The sequence below is a fragment of the Triturus cristatus genome, chromosome 4_1 (genome assembly GCF_964204655.1).
Source record: "Triturus cristatus chromosome 4_1, aTriCri1.1, whole genome shotgun sequence".
NCBI lineage: Eukaryota > Metazoa > Chordata > Amphibia > Caudata > Salamandridae > Triturus > Triturus cristatus.
In genome coordinates, this window is record NC_140585.1 from 541,670,610 (window position 1) to 541,693,025 (window position 22,416).

Here is a 22,416-nt window from a genome sequence, read left to right on the forward strand (position 1 = left end):
TAAAATGTTACAATGATGCTTTTATATGTAATTTTGCAACCTTGAGGAAGCCCTGGTGGGGCGAAATGCGCATCGGCTGCCGTTGTGATAAGAAATAAAAAGTGATTTTGGATATCACTTCTGCTGTGGATCATTTACTGTGGACTATGTGTATTGAACAAGCATATATGGGATTAGAATCATGAACTTTGATGTCTTTGTGGATAGTGCGTAATGCATCAAGGAGCAGAGTAACTTTTCTTTGGTGTGCTCTGCTGTCTTTGTGGGAATATTGTAACTGGACTACTTTTGTGGGTCCAGCAGTTTGGTACTCAAGGTGGTTGGGTATCCGACACCCAGGGAGCACCCAATACAAAATAAAAGCGAACTGTGGGTATTTGTATCATTAACGCATACTTGTAGATGTGCAGATCAAAAAAGCATACCCATCATTTGTTGTATGATTATAAGTATTCGAGTGCCCTGCATCAGCAGAACACTCCCTACAAACCCCAGAGTCAATTCTCCAGGCTTTGTAAGTGCTGGCAGGCAATTAATACATATAGTGGACATTGAGTTAATTATGAGATGTCTATGTATTGGCTGCACCGAAACCGGTCATGTTTGGTCTCAAACATGTTGGAATCCTACCCCAACACCCTTTCCAGTGTTGGATGTAGGATCCCATGTACTGGGGAGCTCCCCTCGGGAGCACCCTCTATTCCCTTTACCAGCCTTTCTGGGTCCAACAGCAAGCTAGGGCTGATGCCAACCACAGACACGATACGGCCGTCCTGCTGCTGAGCTCGAGCAGGGGTAGGTAGAACAATAGGTTTACTGTCACAGGGAGGTGTAACCACCTCCCAGACAGGACTTAGTGTATTGAGCTGGGGTGGGGGTGCTTGCCAGCACCACCAAACTGCTTTGAAGGGCACATTTGGTGCCCTCCTTGCACACTCCATTTGGAACCAGTTCAGGGAGCCATTGGCTCCCGCTCTGGAGTGAAACTGGAAAAAGGACATGGGAGTATCCTCCCCTCTGTCCAGCCCCTCCTCTGGGAGGAATCCCTGAAACAGCCCAACCCTTTTCCTAAGGTACTTGAGGGCTTACCTGTGGGTGGCACTCCAGATTTGTCGTGGGATTCAGAAGCAAGACCACTTGAACTTCTACCGTCTAGGCCCTATGCACATCGTTGGACTTCGCCTAGGAACCAGACTGCACCAAGGAAAACTCCTGCTGCTTTTGGTGTCGTTGTCCTGCCATTCTTCTGTGCCATCTGTGCCTGTGCTTCTTCCACGTTCTTCTCCAGGCCTGTGGGCATCAAACACACCCCAAGGAATTTCCCTTGGAATGAAGGAGTTACTCCCCTATATCTGCAGCCACTGCAACTAAGCTGACCTGTATGTTGCTCCTGACGTTCCATGGACTTTGAAAGGCTCAGCAACACAGGTGGTGGTTCTCCAACTCCCTCGAGGCCTGCACTGTCTTCTCAGCAAGTTTGAGGCCAATATCCTTCGCCGCAACCGCTTGAACAGAACCCCTGTGTACCGCTTCGAATTATCCTCCAGAGATCATAAGGCTGCAAGAAGCTCCAGCCTCCAGCATTTCTTCCTGCCAACATCTTCGTCCTAACTGCAGCCTCTGCACCGTGGACCTGCATCTTTGGTGAGCTGCTCGAGGTCCTCTTGCGACTCCTGTGTCTACGGCCTGTGGGTCCCCTTGAGGATCTTCTTTGGCTTCAGTGGACTCCCCTGCTTGCTCAGGACCCAGTCTGCCACTCCTACATTTGGGGAGTACCTTGGACCTTGCTGGTCCCGACACTGTGCCTTCTTAGTTTGCCACGTCTGTTTTGTTTAAACCAAATTTTATTGATTTTCAAAGTATTCACATCACGATCTTACACATTAGTATCAGTCGTGCATTCTTGTCTTCATGCAAGTTGGTTCTCTTAACAGTAACTCAAACTATTCCTTACCGCCCTTCCCCCGCCCCCTTGAGTTGCACTCGCTTTTGGATAGCCCTCTATTCAGGTAGTATTTGCATGCCCGGGCTTCTTCACGTCCCCTGCTGCTACGGCTCCTCATGTAGCAGAGTGGCTGCCCTCAGCCAGCCCATACTCTATTCTGTCTGGCCTTGTTCTCTCCCTCTCCTGACAGGCGTTGCGGGCTGTGATGTTTCTACCCTCTCCTCTTCATGTCCATTGGCTATTAGCTCCCCTACTAGCCGTTCCCACGCTCTTGCCCTATCTATGTCACATATGCCTCCTCTCACCTTAGTTTACCACGTCTGTTGCTGCTGCCAAGACTTGTTGGGGCTCCTGCCGGACACCAACCCCCTGGTTCGCGACATCTGACGTGGAGCAGCTTTTGAACAGCTCCTGGTCTTCCACAGTTTTGCCTGGTCTTCACAGCTGCAGCAACAAGGTCACCATCAACTCTCCTGCATCTCCCGTCATCGGTGGTCATTGGTCTTCCGTGCCTCCTGGTCACTCCAGAGTGGCATAGACTCTGTACCCTGTGCTTGCAGGTACTCCTCTTCAAGAGTCCATCCTTGGGTTCCACCGGACACTTTCACCTTCTTAGCCAGCGGCATCTTTACTGAAGTCCTCCATTGTGGTCTACGGTGGTTTCCGACGTTACTTCGCATCTATGCACCCGGCTTCCCTGGTGTAGGTATCCTGGTTCCTGGGGTATCCACGGGGGGTGACTCTCCAACCTTCCATCTTCCATGGAGTTTCTTCAGACTCCACTGGGAAGGGTCCTTATTTTTAAAAACTGCCACTTTCCCATTGACTTGCATTGAGTATGCGGCTGTGTTTCCACTCTGAACACAGCCTCTCTGGATTTCCTGGGTCCTTACCTTGGGTGGTTCCATGGGTCCCCAAGTCTTCTGAGTCTTCTGCTCCAAATATGGACATTGGTAGCAGTTTGTATTCCACTCCTTTAATGTATGTTTTGGACTCCTCCTGGAGACCACTGTGTATTTGTGCTTACTTACCTGTTTCCATTTGAAATATTGTGTGTATTTTGTGCTGCTATCTCCGGGTGTGTATAATCAATATAACTATTTCTATAACTACACAGCGTGGTTCTTTTTTGTTTAACCTTCCCTATATGATTAGTCCTGGTAAAACCAGCTGCTTAACACTCCTTCTTGACTAAGCCTGAAGGCTGCTCTCCACAGCTACCACTTGGAGAGCTTTCTAGGATTGTCTAAAACCACAAAAATAACCATAAGGGTTGTCTGGATTAGTGCTAGGTGCTTCACTTAAATAAGTGTGCACCATATACTAAGCCAGCCTCTTACAGGAGCCTTGGTAGCCTTTTTTTTTTTAGACGTGAAGTGATTGCTTACCGAACTAATAAGTGAAAAAAGGAAAATTAAGAAAGACTGCAGTTGCAAAAAGTGTTTAGTCAATCAACGGTAAATTACTTATCCTCACCTACACAAGAGGGTAAAACATAACTAACTAGGGCTAAAAATAACCTCCAGGATTTTTTTTTAATTCAAAGAAAAACCTGAATTATAACTTTGTTTTAACAAAAGAGAATTATTGGGTTAGGAAATCCTTTTGATGAATTAAATACTCTCTAAATATAAAGGGTGAAATGAATTTAGGATTCGGAATCTGGAATTAATTTTAGAAGGGTACTGTACTTCTGTTTTTGTGCTCTCTTTCTCTTTTTTTGGTTTAAATCTTTTTATTGGAAGTTGTAAACAATCAGACAATGTCACATTAATACTTCGCTTTATCGTGGACTACATCTAGCCCAGTACATTTAGCATCTGAAAAAATAAGGAAAAACACATTACCCCCATCCACCCCGCGTTCCTCATTCACCGTAAGATCTATGACTCATTTAGAATTGCGATGTTTCCTGATGGTTCGTGTTCGGGGCAGCAGAGGCAGTAGTCTCAGGTAAGCGTAATAAGCATAAGTATTTAGCGCATGTGATTTCACGGAACTCAGATGTGAGTAGTTACAGGAATGGCTGCAAGAGTTCCCCAAATGTCGAACCTTTCCCGGATAATGTGTGTTATTTTCTCCATCCCTAATATGTGCCACAGTTGTTGGCGCTAACCCATGTGGGTGGGAATCCTGGGTGTTCTCCAGTGAATCATGATATTTTGAATAGCTGTTCCCAAAGCTATCCTGATTTGTCGACCTTTCTTGGATTTCAGGGAGTATGATAACTGGTTTGGCACCACTAAAAGCCTGTAGGCTGGATATCTAGGCAACTGGGTGTCTAGATGCGTGTCAATCTCATCCAGAATCTGAGAGCAATACTGTTGTAGGTGTTTGCATTCCCACAGAATATGTACCAATGTACCCTGCTCTACAGAGCCCCGCCAGCATTCTGCACTGTGTTTGGGGTCCACCCTGTGCATTCGCACTGGAGTGTAATACCAATAGGTAGCCACCTTCGTCGACTTTTTGGTCAGCCCCATATTACTCGCTGTATGTCGTGCTCTATGGTATACCCTCTCCTACTCCTTACCACTCAGCTCCCGTCCCAGATCTCTCGCCCAGCGAGCGCAGCTCGCATTGTATGACTGTTTGTGTCGTGTGGTTAACATCCTGTACAGGTCAGAGATTAGCTTCTTGTCCGACGTCCTAGTTATGAGCCACTTTTCGTAAGGTGTGATGTCTCTGCATGTATGGCCTATTGTGTGATTGTAGTGCCCAATGCCGGAGCTGTAAATAGCGTAACCGTTCTGTCTCAGGAATCCCGTAGTCAGCTTTGATCTGTGTGAAAGAGAGCACGCCCTCAACGTCAAATAGGTGTCTTAAGGCACGGCACTCTGAAGTGCGCCAATACGCAAAGGCCTTCTCGCCCACCCCCGGAACGAACTCTGGATTATCGAAGAGCAGAGTACGAGGGGAGGGGAAGGTGGACAGATTGTATTTGATGGTGGTGTGGTCCAACGCAGCTAATGTTCTATGTGTTATGTAGGATGCATACAAATTCGGGGGCGTATGTGATTTTTTAAGAAAGTGGATCTTCTGAAGAGATGTGCCTGCCACCGCCCGATCCTGAAATAAACAATGTTTCTCAGATTCTGTTAGGCTCCACTCCACCAGGTGTCTCAATTGTGCTGCGTAATAATGAAGCTGAATGTCTGTAATCCCCAACCCTCCCTCGAGCCAATGATTTTTTTCATGCGTGGTTTGCGGCTTTGCCAAATAAAGTGTGTAATCTCCATATGTATCCACTGAATCAGACCAGAGTGTAATTGCAGGGGGAGTGTTTGAAACAGATACAAGATTTTGGTAAGGACCGTCATTTTGATTGCGGCTATTCTCTCTAGCCAGGAAATAGGATAGTATTTCCGCCTTTGCAAATCTAAGCGGATCCGTGTGTGCAGAATGCGGTCATTAACCGTAACTGTAGCCTGCAATGTGGATGCCAATTGGATTCCCAAATATGGGACTGTGCTATTCGCCCACTGTGTGGGGGTGTTGGCTCTGCAGACCTTTCAAAACTTGGGGTGGCAGGGAGAGGTTGAGGGCAACAGATTTCTCAATGTTCACTTTAAATCCTGAGGCTTTCGCAAAGGAGTCCAGTTCCGCGACGAGGGCCCCTAGTGCGATGACTGGGTTGGCCAGTGTCACCAATATATCATCCACATACAGGCTAATAGTATGCATGTCCCTGCCAAACGGGACCCCGACAATATATGGGTGTAATCTCACTCTTTGCGCCATGGGTTCTATATATAATGCAAGGAGCAGGGGCGAAAGAGGACACCCCTATCTTGTACCTCTGCCTATGGGAAAGGGGGGTGATGTATGCCCATTGATTCTAACAGTCGCTATTGGAAAACGGCAGCAGTTTAGGATTTGTGTCCTTATTTTCTCTCCTAGGCCAAGAATGACATTACTTGTTCAAGGTATGGCCAGTGGACCCTGTCGAAAGCCTTCTCGGTGTCTATGGTCTCTAGGAACATATACGCTGCTGGGGTCCTTGAGGCCTTCTCAATGATATGCAAGACCCGCTTAGTGTTGTCACTAGTTTGTTGCTGGGGAATGAAGCCCACCTGGTCAGGGTCAATCAGGCCGGGGATATATGTGCTAAGTCTATGGGCCAATATCCCTGTGTAGAGTTTCAGGTCTATATTCAGGAGGGAGATAGGACGGTATGAGCCGTCGCTGGAATTGTCTTTCCCCGGCTTCAGAATGACCACAATGGCGGCATCAAACATTGAAGCCGGGATTGCCCAAGGTGTTGAAAATGTATTAAAAAGTCGGATTAATAGAGGGGCTAAAACCGAGCAAAACGTTTTATAGAGGGCCTCCATGTAGCCGTTTGGCCCGTGAGATTTGGCCAATTTGAGTCGTGAAATTGCTGCTATAACCTCCTCTTCTCAGATGTCTTCCTCTAGATATTCCGCTTGCGCTGCAGATAGTGTGCTTGGTTGCGCCCCCGCTAAATAAGTGTCCCCGTCCATGCTATCCAGCGCCTGACCCGAGTATAGCTGGGCGTAAAATTCCTGAAAGTTCTCAACTATTGCTACGTCGTCTGATACCAGTTTCCCTGCTGAATCTCTCACATCTTGAACCCCCTGCAGTTGTCTGCTCTCGCATTACTTCTGTGCCAATAGGTGCCCGCATCTGTCCCCACCTACGTAGGAGTGGCGCAGTCGCATAGCTGCGTACACTGCTTGATCTTGGTCAATGGCCACTAATTATGTTCAAACTGCGCTTAATTGGTGCAAAACTCTAGGTGCCCCCGTCCTCTGGTGCATTTGCTCAAACTCCCGTATCCTCTGAGCTAAATCCTCTTTTTTTTCTGCGGCAGACGTTATTTGCGGCCGAGATCGCAATGAACTCTCCTCTAATCACCGTTTTGAGGGCCTCCTAGAGTGTTGATGTGCGTGCGTCTAGAGTATCATTGTGTAGGAGGTAGTCATCGAAGGCATGCTGGATTTGCGAAACAGTGTCTGGACATTGTAATAATGTGTCCCAAAGACGCCACTGTCGGGCAGGGCGATGTGTAGGGGGAAACGACAGTGTGGCCACGACCGGTGTGTGGTCTGATAGTGATTACACCAAAATTTCAACCTCCGTGGCGAGATCATGAATAGCCCTGGAGCCTATTAAATAGTTAAGCCTGGCGTATGTTTTATAAGCATTTGAAAAAAAGGAATATTCCCTGTGTTGGGGGTGTCGGGATCTCCACAGGTCTACCAGGCCCAGCTCGCTCATTCTGTCAAACCCCTCTGCTGAAAGGGCACCAGTCTGACCGAACCGTTGGGACAATCTGTTAAGAGTATTGTCGAGTACTAGGTTGAGGTCCCCCCCCCCCCCAAGAGTATTTTACGTTCATTTGTCGCTGTTACCTCGGTCAGCCCCCAATTTTAAACTGGCAAGACAAAAGCCCCCCTCTAATTTCTTCCTCTTTCTGGACCACGCTGCCTTGGAAGGACCGGGACACCAGGATAGCCACCCCTGCAGCTTTGGTAGGGCTTGATGAGAATAGCTGGGTGGGAAACATACAGGACTTAAGCCTATAGCAGTCGCTGGCAAGGAGATGTCTCCTGTAAGAGGCAAATGTCCGCTTAAGTGCTTTCTAAATATGATAGAATCGCCCTGCCTTTTATCGGATTATTGAGACCCCGCACATTCAATGTAAGGATCTTGAGATCAGTGGGATGCATCTGGGCAGTCAAGGGCCGGATTTACATCAGCAAGCCCCATGGGTACACCATCTGTTTTGTGCAATGCCGCCACTCCCAGGAAGCACATGTAGCTCGTTGTAATACCACCTGGTGCAGTGGTACAATGAATGAGGAACCCTTAAAGAAACCCCTAAAACTAACAAAACACGCATGCAAGTAAACAGTAATATTTCAAAGAATAGTCCGTCTGCCATTTGTGACTGGCGGAAAGTCTTTACCGGGTCCATAGTGTGGCCAAGTGCTAGGTCTCCACCCCTCCCGCCGTCCGCCCTTGCACAATGAAAAGGATATATGCCCAAACTGCATGCTCATGGAGTCTGTGACTTCGCAAGGGCTGCTAGGATGGACTCCAGTGCGTCCTTTTGTGATCTCTGCTTGACCAGGTCTGTTTGAGTGCTGTTTGCGGCCCTGGCGCCGCGATCATGGAAATTGGTCGCCAGCGCTTGGAGTAGGGATCCCCTTTTGTTCGGCATCTTAAGGGAGTTCCACTCCCAGCAGCAGACTGAGTGACCTCAGCTGGTGGAGCTTACCATCCAAGCGAAAGATGAGCCAGAAAGGGTGGCCCCAAGAATATGGAATGGCCTGCTGACGTAGGTGTGTAGTTATTGGTCAAAAGTCCCTTCGCTTTTGAAGTGTAAGCATGGCGAGGGCCTGGTATAATGCTGGTGCCTGGTCCCTGAAGGTTATAGGACCTGGCTTTACAGAGGATTTCTTCTTTTGTTTGGAAGTCCTGCATACAGACTAATAGATCTGTCGGGGAAGCTTCGTCGGAGCGAGGTGGGCCCACCCTGTGCTCTCTGTCCAGCTTAAGTTCAGTATTGGGTGGGTTACTGAGGATGTGGTTAAACAAGTCCCTCATATAGCTGAAGACGTCTCTTCCTTCTGCGTTTGTTTTTACCCCCCACCGATCCGGATGTGTCTACGAGAGCGGTTTTCAAGGTCCTCAAGGTGTGCCTGTAGGTCTGTGTTGGTCATGGAGGCGGATTACCTCTTGCTGTAGGGTTGCCAATTCAGTGTCTCTGTTGTCTCCTTTATCCTCCAGTGAGGCCACCCGTTCCCCGATTGCATCCACATCCCTCCTGATTTCTTTAATTTCGGACGTTAGGTCATGCTGGACTGTCTGTAGATCGCGGAGTACCGAAAACCGTGACTCCAGAAATGCACGTGTCACAGGTTCCTCCGTCGAGCCATTGTACTGCCACCCTGAGGACGCGCGAACAAATCTTTAAGTGTTTTGTCATTCTTCCCTCGAGGGGAGTTCATAGTCCCGGTCCTAAGCAGGCAGCCGTGACCTCTCAAGGGGCGATTCGCTGCTGCCCCGGCGTATTGTTAAACCCAGCTGATCTAGATATCTGCCTGTCCCACAGCCGCTGCGTGCTGTGGCCCAGTATTCTCACAGAGGGTGCCGGTACTTCCGCAGGCTCTCTCCCCGGTGGACTCGGTCTATCTGGCGTCATGAGGCTGCCCCCTCCAAGGCACGCAGACCCTAATCTTGCACTCCTGAGCGTGCCTCCACACCCATACCCTCAGACACCCGGGGTAAGGTCCTGGTAGCCGGTGCCTCCCTCATTAACTCCCCCATTTTTAAACTGTTTTTTCAATAGACAAAAAAATGTGTCCGAATTTAAGGCATTGAGAGAATGTCCGTTACTTCATAAATGTATCAATAAAAAAATATTTCTGTTTTCGATATGTATATATATAAATTTATGAACCGATATACATTCTTGTGCATACGTGCATGTGTTTAAGACATTAGGACTGTTGAAGGAATAAGAAGGTTATACACAAATATATCTGCAGGTTTCTCTAAGTTCGTGTGTGTCTCTGTGTCTGTCCCTGAGACATTTGGATTAAAGGTATATGTATTTAGGGTATTAGGAGGGCTGACAGAGAAAGAAGTGGCATGAAGTGCTTAACCCTTTTTTAAAAAAGTTATAGAAACGTGGTTTGGAGTTTAACCTATTAAAATAAGAAAAAACATATGGCAGTTTAAAATAAAGGGGATGATACTAATTAATTTTAAACCTAAAATATTGAGAGCTTATAATTGAAATTTACACATGCATTAAAAAAAACAATACGTTGATGTATTTCCAAAGTAGTGGCCATGTTTTAATGACTCCAGATGTAAAACCATGCAGAGTAACAATGACTGACTACTATCCATGATCGTTTGGGTTCCCTAACGGCCTCCGTCAACCAATAAGAACACGTTTCCTGGTTATGAGCATGACATGATGATAGTTTCATTGTAGAATTGGAAGAATCGGAAATCTCAAGGATATCTGAAGTGGGAATAGAAATGCCATTCATATTTCTCCTACCTACTTACTCTTTGGAGCAAGGTTAACTTGTTGTGTGCAAAACAAGGGGGCTGACCCTATGATACATAAGTGAGAAGCCCTCCCCCCATGTAAGCAGTAAAAGAACATTATAGCAGATATCCCTTTGAAAGTAAGCATCATTTATATTGCAAAGGAATGCATTTTTCTAGGTTTTAAATTTGAAAAAAAAACTAGTGGTTGAGGAGAGAAGGAAACATCTTAGTTACCATGTAAAAAAAAAAAAAGTCAGTTCAGAACTAAAATGTTATTGTTTTTTGCACACAAAACGTCCATCTTTTTACAACATATATTTTGCCATGGATATGTGTGACTCTTTAATCCTCACAAACATCTTGGTGAGACCTACAGGTTTTGCTGCTGCTTGTGTTTATTATTCTGTATTTTTCTTTTTAATTCGCCCCCAAACACTTATGTCCATTAATGCCATTGAAGGAGCCAGTATACAAGCACCCATCCTGCCAGGTGGTTTGAATGCATGTTAGTGCAATAAGAACAACCACACCATTATTTGCACTTAGCAGAAAAGGTTACCTTATTAGGCCAGGCAACAGACATTAGCATCTTGTTACAATAACAATTATTGGTACAAAAATACCCCATTGTCATTACTCTTTGCAACTTTTTTGATATACAACCAAATATTCCCCACAAAACTTCTCATCGAAAATATCCCATGAAATGTACAATCCCAATCAACCTTTCCAAACCCCCCACCCCAGAGGGAAGGATCAGCCCGCTCCAGACTATCCAACCACCCAAGACAAAACGCATCCAAGGAAAATCAACAAACAAATGAAAAAACTGTCACCCGGTCTAACGTGACTTTTTATTTTTATAACAGAAAACAGAAAATAACACAAAGTTTACGAAAGGCTGGGTGGGTCACAAAAACGACCGCCTTCCAATCTCCTCAATAAATCCCCGTTTGCCTCAAACCGCCGCCCGCTAACCTTGCGCTATTAAGCCCCGCCCACCACCTGCCTAGGGCCTTAACGCGCTGTGTGGACTTCCACCGCGCGAAACTCCTCAGGGGGACAACGGCTCGAGCCGCAATCCCCCTGGGACCCCATCACGCAATAAGAACAACCACACCTTTATTTGCTCTTAGCAGAAAAGGTCGCTTTATTAGGCCAGGCAACAGAAATTAGCATATTGTTACAATAACAATTATTGGTACAAAAAATACCCCATTGTCATTACTCTTTGCAACTTTTTTGATAGACAACCAAATATTCCCTTCAAAACTCATCAAAAATACCCCATGAAATGTACAATCCCAATCAACCTTTCCAAACCCCCCACCCCAGAGGGAAGCATAAGCCCGCCCGCTCCAGACTATCCAACCCCCCCAAGAAAAAACGCCACCCAGGAAAACCAAAGTTTTCCTGCATCCCCCCCCCCCCCGACAGAAATTTCTTTGCTGCCTTGAGAATTAATTAAAATTAAAACGAACACCAAAGATTTTCGCACCAAAAATCGGCCAGGAGATCCCTCAACTCCATTAAATAGTATGCCTGGCCCATTTGTGACAAGTGTACCCAATCTGCCCTGAAAAGATGATATTCCGCACCTGAGATATAATCATGAGCTAAAAACTTTATACCCATTGCAGAACAAAAGATTTTCATTTCCCTATTGAGTTTCCTGCGAGCCCTTTCCATCGCCGTGTTGTTGCGATCTCCCCTCCAATGGTGTCTGTAAATAAATTCAGTCCAAACCAGAGTTGTACCTACCCAGTTATTCTTGATCACCGCCAAGTCCAATTTCATTTCCTTCAAAAGGGATAAACCAGACAATGAAATAAGACCATTTTCCCCTAAATTAATAAATCTGGGAAACCTCTAGCAGAAGACAGCTCAGACAGCATGGGAAATAAAGCATCCCACCTCCTACCCCATTTTCCCTGCCACAAAACTTCATGTCCCTTGCTAGGCAAACCAAGGGCTTGGCCATAAATCTGCTGTTGTGCGGAGCTGGCTGACCATTTAACAAAAGAATGGCCCACTATCCATGTCCGCCTCTTTGATTATTGAACTTTTAACACCACCTAGGCAGGAAAAAACAAAATTAGTCTACATATTAATTAAAAACCTCATTTTCTCACATTACGTTTACAGCAATCAGATTTCCATCTCCCAATCTTTTTAATGTTGTCCCTTCCCCAACCCAATCTGGATACTTCAGTCACTGCCCCTATACGAAAAGAGTGAGTCCCAAATAGTGAGGTTTTTTTTCCCAACAATGTCAAAGCTTTACGTAAAACTGCCAATAGTTGTCCACTAGTAATTTTGCTCCCATTACTATGCATGAATATGTCCCCCTGTTGCAAACCTAATGAAACATAAAATTACTCCCATTCCGTTAACGGACAACAATCCTGAACTCTGCTACTATTCAAATAAATACAAGTCCCTTTACCCAGCTGGTTAGTTTTTGACTTCCTCAAAAGAATCCTAAGCTGACCTCCTTGCACCTGAATATCCTCCACTTGCATACCTTTCTGATCCCACAAACCTAACACCTCGGAAACTCTAAAAGCGCCGAAAAACAACCAAATCATACAAAGTCTAAAACATGAAACCTCCCACAAATCATAACAGCAAACTGTTAGCTGCCTTAGAATTTGTTGCAAAAGTTGGAAAGTGATTAGCTCACGTAACTGCGAAGAAAACTAACGCTCCCTCCCTAGACCCTTCAACATACGCCTTAATAAAACATCCCCCGTCAAATCCTGTCCCCACCACAACTGACTATAAAAAGCAATGCCAGCCAGTTTTCTTGAAATTGTTGTATGAGAAACCCAAATTGACCAAATACAAAACAAACCTTAACTTAACCTTCCTGATACCCTCTGTAGAAAGAGCAATTTTGTGTAACTTAACATAACTTAAAAACTCCGTCCAGACCTGACGATAACTGCGTCTAGTAGAAGGGGCTACAGGTTTCTCCACCAGATCAATGATTCTCATTCACCCAGCTCCCAGATGTCTTTCGGGATCGAGGTTTTGCAGCTGTCCGCCCTTGGCGCCAAACTGTGGAATTTCTGCCAAATGAATCGAGACAGAGCATCCGCAATTGAATTATTAACTCCTGGAATGTGCCTCACTCTAAACACAATATTTAATCTAAGAGTCTGCAGCATAAAATTGTTGTCCGTGTGAAAAAGAACGCTCCTGCCCTTAAACTCCTCCCCGGCCCCCCCCCTCCCCCCAAACCAACACAGCCACAATGAGAGGAAACAATTCAAGAAAGGCTATGCTTCGACCTTGCTGTAGCCAATGTGGAGGCCATTTCGCCGCGCACCAACGACCCTCCCAAAAAATGCCAAAACCATGTGCTCCAGCAGCGTCTGAAAAAATTTGAAAATGCCAGATGGTATCATCCTCCACAAAATATAGAGAGACTCCATTAAAATCTCTCGACAACTGCAGCCAAATTAGTAAATCTTCCTTTATCTGCTTGATGAGCCTAACCCTGTGATGAGGAAGAAATGCCCCAGACATCGCCATCCCCAAACGCCTACAAAATGTCCTGCCAGCACGCACCACGCGGCAAGCGAAATTCAAGTAGCCCAACAAACGCTGAACCTGCCTGAGCTGAATTTTGTCCTTGTCGATCTCCAATAAAAAGGACCTAATCTCACTCACTTTAGCCGCTGGCAACCTAGCCATCATGAGCTCCGTATCAATTTCAGTACCTAAGAATGCAAGTTTGGTGTCTGGACCCTCAGTTTTTCCCGGAGCCAGCGGAACGCCGAACTCCTCAGCCAAATCCTGGAAAATGTGTAAGCTTCTGTGGCACTGACCTGACAGGGCCTCGCCAATAAACAAGAAATCATCTAAATAGTGACATACTTGTTTGTGACCACTTTTTTCTGAGAAACACCACTGAAGAATAGTACTGAACATTTCAAACAGTGCACATGACACTGAACAACCCATTGGGAGGACTCTATCTATGTAAAAAGAATCATTGAAAAACATGCCCAGCAGCTCAAAGTCTGACGGGTGAATCGGCAGTAAACAAAAAGCCGACTGGATATCACATTTAGCAAGCTCCGCACCACACCCAGCCATGCGTACCATCCTCAATGCATCATCAACAGATGTGTAGGTCACATTAGAGTCTGACGGGGAAATGAAGTCATTAATAGACTTGCCCTCCGGCCATGATAAATGATGGATTAATCTAAATTCACCTGCCGAATTTTTTCTCGGAATCAAACCCAACGGGGAAAACATCAGTCTTCAAAGGACAGTGCTTAAAGGGGCCTGCTATCCTGCCCTCCTGTATTTCCACATCCAGTTTCTTCTGAACCACTTGAGGCAATTCCTTGGCTGATTTTAAATTGTCAGACCATCTATTGTAACGTGGACCCTGGTAACCTATCTTAAAACCCTCTTTAAAACCCCAAAAGAGTTTTGAAGCGGATTCCGCATCAGGATAACCTTCCAACAACTGTGTCATGGCCGATAGCTTAATTGGCGTTTGAGCCCTTTGAAACAAACTGTGGAAATGCTCCCCTACCTCTTGGTGATTTCCCTTGATCCCCGAACCTTTGGTTGGCAAAACACTGTATGATGGCATGTCTCCCACCGCACTGCGAACATTCGTGCTTAAACCTGCAGAATTGCCTGATGCATGAACCTCGATTAAAGTTCCAACAGGCTCCCATAACTTGCAGTTGTCCTCTACCCAACCCACCAGCCCCAAATTGGGCGGGGCGAGGCAGAAAGGGCGATAAGTAATTGGGAGCCCGCTTGCAGTATGAGTTGACGCGGGCGGTTGAGTCGAGGACATCCACTGGAGCCACAGTTCCTGATCAACACCCCCCCCAAGGCTTATCATGAAAGACTTACTCTGGCCCTGAACTCTTCGTCATTGCTGAGCCATGCGAGACCCCTAAAATGTAACTGTGCTTTGCGTATAATATCCATGTACTTAAACATGGCCACAGCCCTGTCCTGATGTTGTTCACAATAGACGCTTGCATAAATTAAAAATGCCGCCGTCCAATTTTCAATATTTTTTGGAACCCTGGGATGCCTCGCAAGCTCCCACTCCTCCTCTTTGGACCCCTCCTTCGCTTGAATGTCCCTATGAAGGAGCTTGAAAACGTCAACAAACTCGTGGTCCCAGATTCTCTTCTTTGTTTTTTCAGCTAAATGTGTCCCCAGGGGCATGGACAGACCCATGTAAGGCAATTTCTTATGTATGGGGGAATGGCACCCGAAACTTGCCCTGATGAAGAGTTTGACCCTTCCAAAACCTGTTTATCAGTAATTGTCACCTTACTCGATTCCACAGCACCAGTACCCACTCTCAACTGTTCTGAAGACTTTTCCCCCGTCTCACCCGCTCCCAAAACCCCAACTTCATGCACTGAGCCATCACCCACCCCCAAGGAACGTACCCTGTTTTTGCCCGCCAAAGGTTGCGGCCACGAAGACCACCACTGAGGCCTACCTGATGTTAACTGAGTAGCCCGCCTCTGAAACTCCTTCGGATCCTCTCACCGTTGCTGACCATGAAGCCGTTCCTGCTCCGCTGTCTTGTCCGCTCGTGACCTCTGTAAAATACTACCAACAAAATTTGACCCCTTCCCCCTTTGTCACACCACTTGTTCTTGACCCATGACTCTTGAATCCAAATCCACATTATCAAACAGAAAACCTTCATTTATATTATCAGCCACCTTCCCATGACCAGCATCTTCAAAAGGTATAACCAAATCCGTATTACTACCACTCAGCATTTCCCCGTCTCCCACCCCACCATCATAACAATCCCAATTGGGCACAGCAAAATCCGCATTTGATCCGCTCTGTGTATAAATCCCCTTACCAAAAGCCGCACCCTGCTTCGCCGACTTGAAATTGGAAGCATGCGCTGCCATCCGCTGGACCTTTTGTGATGAAGACTTCCAGCCGCTCGTGCCAGAAGACGCTACCAACTTACCACCAACCTGGACTTGCATTGAACTGCCCTCTGCAGAAGATGGAGTGGCCTGATCCACCCAAACCCATTGCCCTCGCCGAGGCCCTAATGCAGAGTCAAAAGAAAACTGTGAGAAACAAGGAGGAGAACGAGATTCTGGAAAAATGGCCTGTAAGCCTGAAGAATAATCAGCCAGTTCTAAACGTGAAGAAGGGTATAAGTTGTGAGACCGTAAAACAACGTCATCCAAATCCTGATCCTCCTCACCCACTGCTGACTCTGTTAAATCAAACGATGAAGTGGTCATACTGTCTTGTAAATATACATTAGCATTTTTACCAGGCGGGCCCCTAGGAACCGGAGACAAAAACACCTCAAACAGCTACTTCCCCTACCGGACCCAGCAACTGAGCATCGATAACGTTCGGGAGATTGTGAAATCCATCCGATAAAAATTGCGCCCCATCACTGTTCTCACCACTATCACTGGAGTAATCCACCAATACAGCAGAGCGTCCCTCAATAGACACGAGGCGCAATATTAATGGAAGACATTTGTTTAAAATTAGTATTATGTTGGACCACCTTGTCCTTGATGTGCCCTCTCTTGGCTGCCAAAGGAGAGGCCGGCAAAACAAAATTGTCATTAACCCCAGTGGCATCACCAAACCCCCTTCCCCTGCTTGACATGGAGCTTGCTGAAGTAAGGCTCCTAGAGGAAATACCACCCCTGCCCATTGCTCTCCTCCTAGAGCATCCCACACGATGAGGAGCTGCTGCCCCCAACTGACCTGAATTCCTCTCAGGGAGCGAGTGACATCTTGGAGCCTGCAGCCTGCTGCCTCCGCTTCGACGAGCCGCATGACTTCTGTGTTGCAGCAGCGTGGACACCACATCAGCGCGACCTTCCAGCACTTGTGACCAGCTCTTCGCAGGCAAACAGGCTGCCACCGCCTAAGAAACTCCTTGGGCTGCCACACGCTTCGGGCGTCTCCCTGCCGCTGCTAAAACCGTTGAGACGCTAGGCTTCAATAAATCCTCACAGCCCGCATCATAAATAATGTGGAGAGCCTCCTTAACTACCTCTGAATCTGCCATCCTGAAGATTACTACAAAAACGACCGCCTTCAATCTCCTCAATAAATACCCGTTTGCCTCAAACCGCCGTCTGCTAACCTCGCGCTATTAATCCCCGCCCACCACCTGCCTAGAGCCCTCACGCGCTGTGTGGACTGTTTCACCGCGCAAAACTCCCCAGGGGGACAACGGCTTGAGCCGCGGTCCCCCTGGTACCCCAATGTCATAATGGTATAGGCCGAACATAGCCAAAAGGCACCAAAGTCCATCTTCTGCCTCTCAATATGTTCACTTATGTTTAACCTTTGTAAACTCTAAATCTAATATGGTGAAACGTCTATTTTTGCTCCTTTTAGAAGTTACATTGTTGTTGATAACATTTTAGGTTCTCAATTGAGTGTTTAAACTCAAGAACCAACTTCAAATGCAGGCATCATCCCCTTCATACCGTAACTTTCTTTTTGTATTATTTTATGTCCGCTTGTATTTTCCATAACTGGTATCACACCAACAGCGTCCCAGCAGAGAAAACACTTGTGATGTGAAAGCCAGATAACACATTAGTAACCACTGTGTGACAAGAACACAAAACCTTAGACTTGGTGATGGATGGAATCTGCAAAGGATGCGACAAATCTGAACACGCTGTTTAAAGTGCCAGTGGTGGCTAAGAGTATCGCGCCACTGCTCGCGGAGCAGTTTAAAAAAAAAAATTATAATAACAGAAGTTATTACTGTTATTATAATTTTTTTTTTTTCCCAGCCATGTTTGGCGGGGCCAGCACTTCTGTGACGTCTGGTAGGAGGAGTCGTTTACACTTAAGTGTGCACGACTGCTGCCCAAGCAGTCATGCGCTCTTTCTTGTTCCCCACCAGGCTGCATTACACAGCCGGTGAGGAACATACAAAGCCTCCCAGTCCCTGTCTGAGCGCCGATCTACGGCACCTAGACCAATCGTAACGATTGGTCATGGGAGAGAGCCTATGTGCTTTCTGGTTTCAGAGAGATGACAAAGGACAACACGACGGGGGAGAGGCGGCTGCGGACTCTGCGTGGAGGTAAGTGTTTTTTTCAAACTTGACCCGCCGACCCCTCCACTCTTGTTGCCTGCCAGCCATTACTGTAAAGTGCACTCACTTTTGATCTGTAACTCGATATCTCGGGTACTGTGTGGCGTTAAGGAGAACAGCTGCCGTCTTATGGAGAAGTGTGGCTCAATGGTTAGAGCGGCAGACCCTGATGCAGAGGTCCGGCCCGAGACCAGGGTTCAATTCCCGCTTTGGCGGGTCTTGGGCTTAATTTCCTCGGACCTGATATTTCTCGCCTCGGTTCCTATTCTAATCATGGGTCCCACTCTGCAACTCTGGGCAATAGCTTGCTTAATCTCCACAACGGCCCCAACAGCACAGGGGATGCCTGGCTGCACCTTGGGGGTGCCCAGAAGTGGACACTTCACAGGGAAAGCCAGGTTGGGTTCCTCTGCGGTATAAGTACAGCACCGGGACACCTCCGTTGGTAGGTAGCTGCGCGCTTTACAAATGCCAGATTATTATTATTATTATGCCTGTCAAGGTGTGGTAAAGCGGCATTGCAGACTTGAGCGGGAAAATCTTACTCTGTAGGATTTTCTCCCAGGGCTGTCTTAATATTTTTAGCACAATCTGTATTTACTTATGATGTGGATGTTTTTATCAGTTTCTTTTCCTGCTATTTGAATGTAAATTACATTACATTGTGCACTAATGTGCCTTATTAGTAACTAATGCTACTTTGAATGTGCTCTGACTTGAATCTGATATGGATGAACTATGAGGAATTGTTCAATAAGATTTTAATGTTGGTTTGGATGGGGTGGGCAGAATGCTATACCCTCCCGGAAATTTCAGGCAGGTGGTAGGGTGCAAGAGGCGTAGCGTTTGGTCTTGGGGAGGGGTCATAGGTTTTATTGCCGGTACAGGGTGCTGTTTTGTGTGGGGGAAAAAACCTTTAATATTTCAGACACAGTATGTACAATATAACTTGCATAAGCCATCAAAGCTAGTTACATTTTCATACCTAAATGTGTGTAAATTACTTTGCAGCATTTGTGTCTCTGTTGGACAACTATGAAATGTCAACTGGGGTAGCAGAGGTTGTGACTCCTGAAGAGGTTGCTGAAAATAATCGTTTTTTGGACGCAATTGTGGAAACTGAGGTTATGAATGTAAGTATTGAAGTATATTAGTCTATTTGTTTTGCCTTTTTTGTCTAAACTTTTATAATTAAGTTTTGTTCTCTTTACCCCAGATTGCTCATGAGTACCTAGTTCAAAAGAAATTGGCAAAACCGAACTTAAAGGATTTTAAGACACAGCTCTACAGCATCTGGTTTCAGCTGTATTCAAGGGAAAGTGGAAGAGGGTAGGTATTTCTGAATGTACGTATGCTTTCCTACACATACATTGCATTAATGGTATGTGTTTGACCACATCCGTTTTACTGAGTTTTGTTGGCTTATAATGAAGCTACTTTAATGTATCCTAGAAACTAACAATTTGGTAATTTAGCTGCTCTAGACTTTCATGTGCTCGGTGTCTAATATCACTGCTTTTATAAGGGTCTCCACTATGTGGAACTTACTCACAGCTGCATAAGGCTCCACCCTGTGGGCTGGATACCGTCATGAGGCTTGTGGCTATTATTGCTTTCTACTACAGGGCTGCTGCCTTTGTTTTATTCTTCTGACTCTGTTCTATAATGATGGTATTGCCATTTTATTCTTTCAGTAAGTGTTAAAGTCCATATTCTTGAGGCCTATCATCTTACTACTTAAATTACGTTAGTTTATCCTGGTTTTTAGCTTCCTTTTTTCCTTCAGTGATTCTGTTTTTATCCCAAGGTATTCCTACCTGGCTCTATCCTATTCCTAACATGACATCAGGCGCAGCACTGACTTGGCCATCTGATGCAGTTACATTGAGGATCTGGTGAAGATGCACCACACTTTCCAACTGAGGCAGAGTTGAAGATTATAAACTATGAATCTGGGTCTGACAAGGCAGATATGCTGTTGTTGGTGAAAAGTCCTGGAATGTGCAAAAGGGTGATGGTAGTTGTGAGAAGTTGGCCTGGTATATGCTGTTCACTAGTTAAAGTGGACACCTTGTACCAGTACAATTCAACACTTATGGTAGATAGGTTTAAGACAACCTTTAACCCCTTCCCCGCTCATGACGGAACCACTCCGTCATGAGCCACGGGTGCCGTGTGCTCATGACGGAGTGGTTCCGTCATGCCGCGGCCGTTGGCGGCCGCTCCTCCCACGCGGCGCTAATTCCCCGCCTGTGCGGGCGATTAGCGCCGTGGGCGGAGTCATGACGGAACCACTCCGTCATGAGCACAGCTCAACCGTGACTCATGACGGAGTGGCTCCGTCATGAGCACAGCCCCACCGCGCTGCCCCCAACCCCCCTCCCCCCCAGCGCTGCAGCGGAATTCCTGCCGCAGCCAAGGGGTTAAAGAAAGCTATCCTAGTGGTAGCTGTGGAGAGCAGCCTTCAGGCTAAGTCTTGGAGGAATGTAAAGCAGCTTGTTTTATCACATTATCTCTTGAATCACCAAATGAAAGGACACCACACAGGTATATATATGTATTTATTACTAAACCACTCTCTACTAATCTCTTTATGAGATTAGAAGTCAGGAACATATGCACAAATCAACGTTTCACAATAAATTAAGCACAAATATGGCTGGGGCCCTAGGGGCGTACCAGACCATATACTAAACAAGCATTTGCAATGCAATAGGTCTCGCATTTACACGAGTTTGAGCTATTGACATTGCAAATAATAATACTTTTTATTTTTGTTTTTCTTTTAAAAACATAAATAAAAGGCATTGGTATTTACAATGCCAATAGCTGAAACTCTCGTAACTGCGAGACCTATTGCATTGCAAATGCTTTTTTTTTTTTTTTTTTGGTAGGCATGGGAGATGAAGTGATTTGCCCAGAATCACAGGATGTGGAGTCGACCCCGAGGCTCGAACCTTGGTTTCCCAGCTCCAAATTCGGCAGTCTAGCCGTGAGACCATCAGAAAATGGTCACAATCCCAGCTTTTTCTGTCAGGATCCTCAATTACAAGAGTGATGGAAGGGCAAGTAGCGTATTTCACAATATCAAATAATCTATTCAAACGATTTGTGGCCGAATCAATTTGTGTTATGATGGAAGCAGCTTTGCTTCAAATATATGCTTTTATGTACATGCTTCTCTTTGCATGCAGCCCTTCTAACTTTGCAACAAAACAATTTGCCCCCAATTCCATTCCAGACTCAGTGAGGATTTTCTTTTCCTTAGTAGAAATGAAAGAGGTGAGCTTTTCAGTGTCAACAGTTTTGTGTTGCCAGCCCAAGTGCACATGGGTTTCCTTTGGCCAGGTGTAGTCATTTTAAAAAAGAATAGAAAAAGGGGAAGTTGGCAATGGTCAGGCCTTTCCACGAGTGTAGATTCTTCCATCCTAAGACTGCCTTTCTTTGCTATGATGAGGTCTAGAGCTGCCCCTTTACATGAGGATAAGGCACAGGAGATGCAAATGAAATTAGATCTTCGGGTATTCCTAGTAGGGATTGACATCTCTGAATAAAATGCTACTGTTTAAGCATATGATTGTGGGGGTCGTGTGCTTGATACAGTGTTCCATAATCAATTCTTTTTCTGGTTGGTGGTATATGATATTGAGATAGCTAGGTAAAAGGAAGGCAGAAGTAAGTTCAACTGCCAAAAAGTGGAACACATAAAAACCATTCTTATTCTAAAGGCTTCCAGCAGATGGAATGGCTATGTATCAGAAATAAACTATCCCTGTCTTGCCTTCTTATCAAGGTGGATGATCAACTAATCCTATGGTACTGTTCAGTTCATCGGGTTTCTCTCAGAAGCATAAGACTAAGATTCTGAGATAGACTTTGCAGACATTACAGATATATTTTAATTTGCTGAGGAAGAGCTGAGTGTTATGGTCTTGATACATTTTGCTTGCATTTTTTTGTGTATAGAAACTTATCAAGAGCATGATTTGTGTCCTGTCTGTATTGGGATGAGCAGGCATTTCAGTTTAGTTTTCATTAGGCTACTCTCTTTTGTGTTTGACTCATGGTCACCATGAAGCATTTCAAACTTGAAAAGAGAAGATGGGATTCTAAGGGACATCTACTCTGGTGTCTTGGGACAGTTGTCTTGATCTCCAGCGGAAATAGGTCAGAGAAGCTTATGCAGGCAGCTACTTACAACTTTTTGGAGAGACTAAACATGGCCGCTCTGGTGTTTTTCACTTCTATGTTTTATCTCCCAATCTCTAGGGAAAGGGTTTCTAGTTTTTTCTGTTTGAGTGTTAATGGCGTGAGAAAGTAAGCA

At 45.8% G+C, this 22,416-nt stretch overlaps 1 protein-coding gene across 2 annotated transcripts in view; it reads left to right on the plus strand.

Annotated features, from left to right (window-relative positions):
- The window catches only part of LOC146855198 (poly(U)-specific endoribonuclease-like), a 524,935-nt gene that overhangs the window by 247,179 nt on the left and 255,340 nt on the right, over positions 1-22,416 (plus strand). For both annotated transcript variants that reach the window (XM_085652848.1, XM_085652849.1), the window contains exons 4-5: positions 19,104-19,225; positions 19,309-19,421. In XM_085652848.1, coding sequence (XP_085508974.1) covers positions 19,104-19,225; positions 19,309-19,421 — 235 coding nt within the window. The remainder of the gene's footprint in view (positions 1-19,103; positions 19,226-19,308; positions 19,422-22,416) is intronic.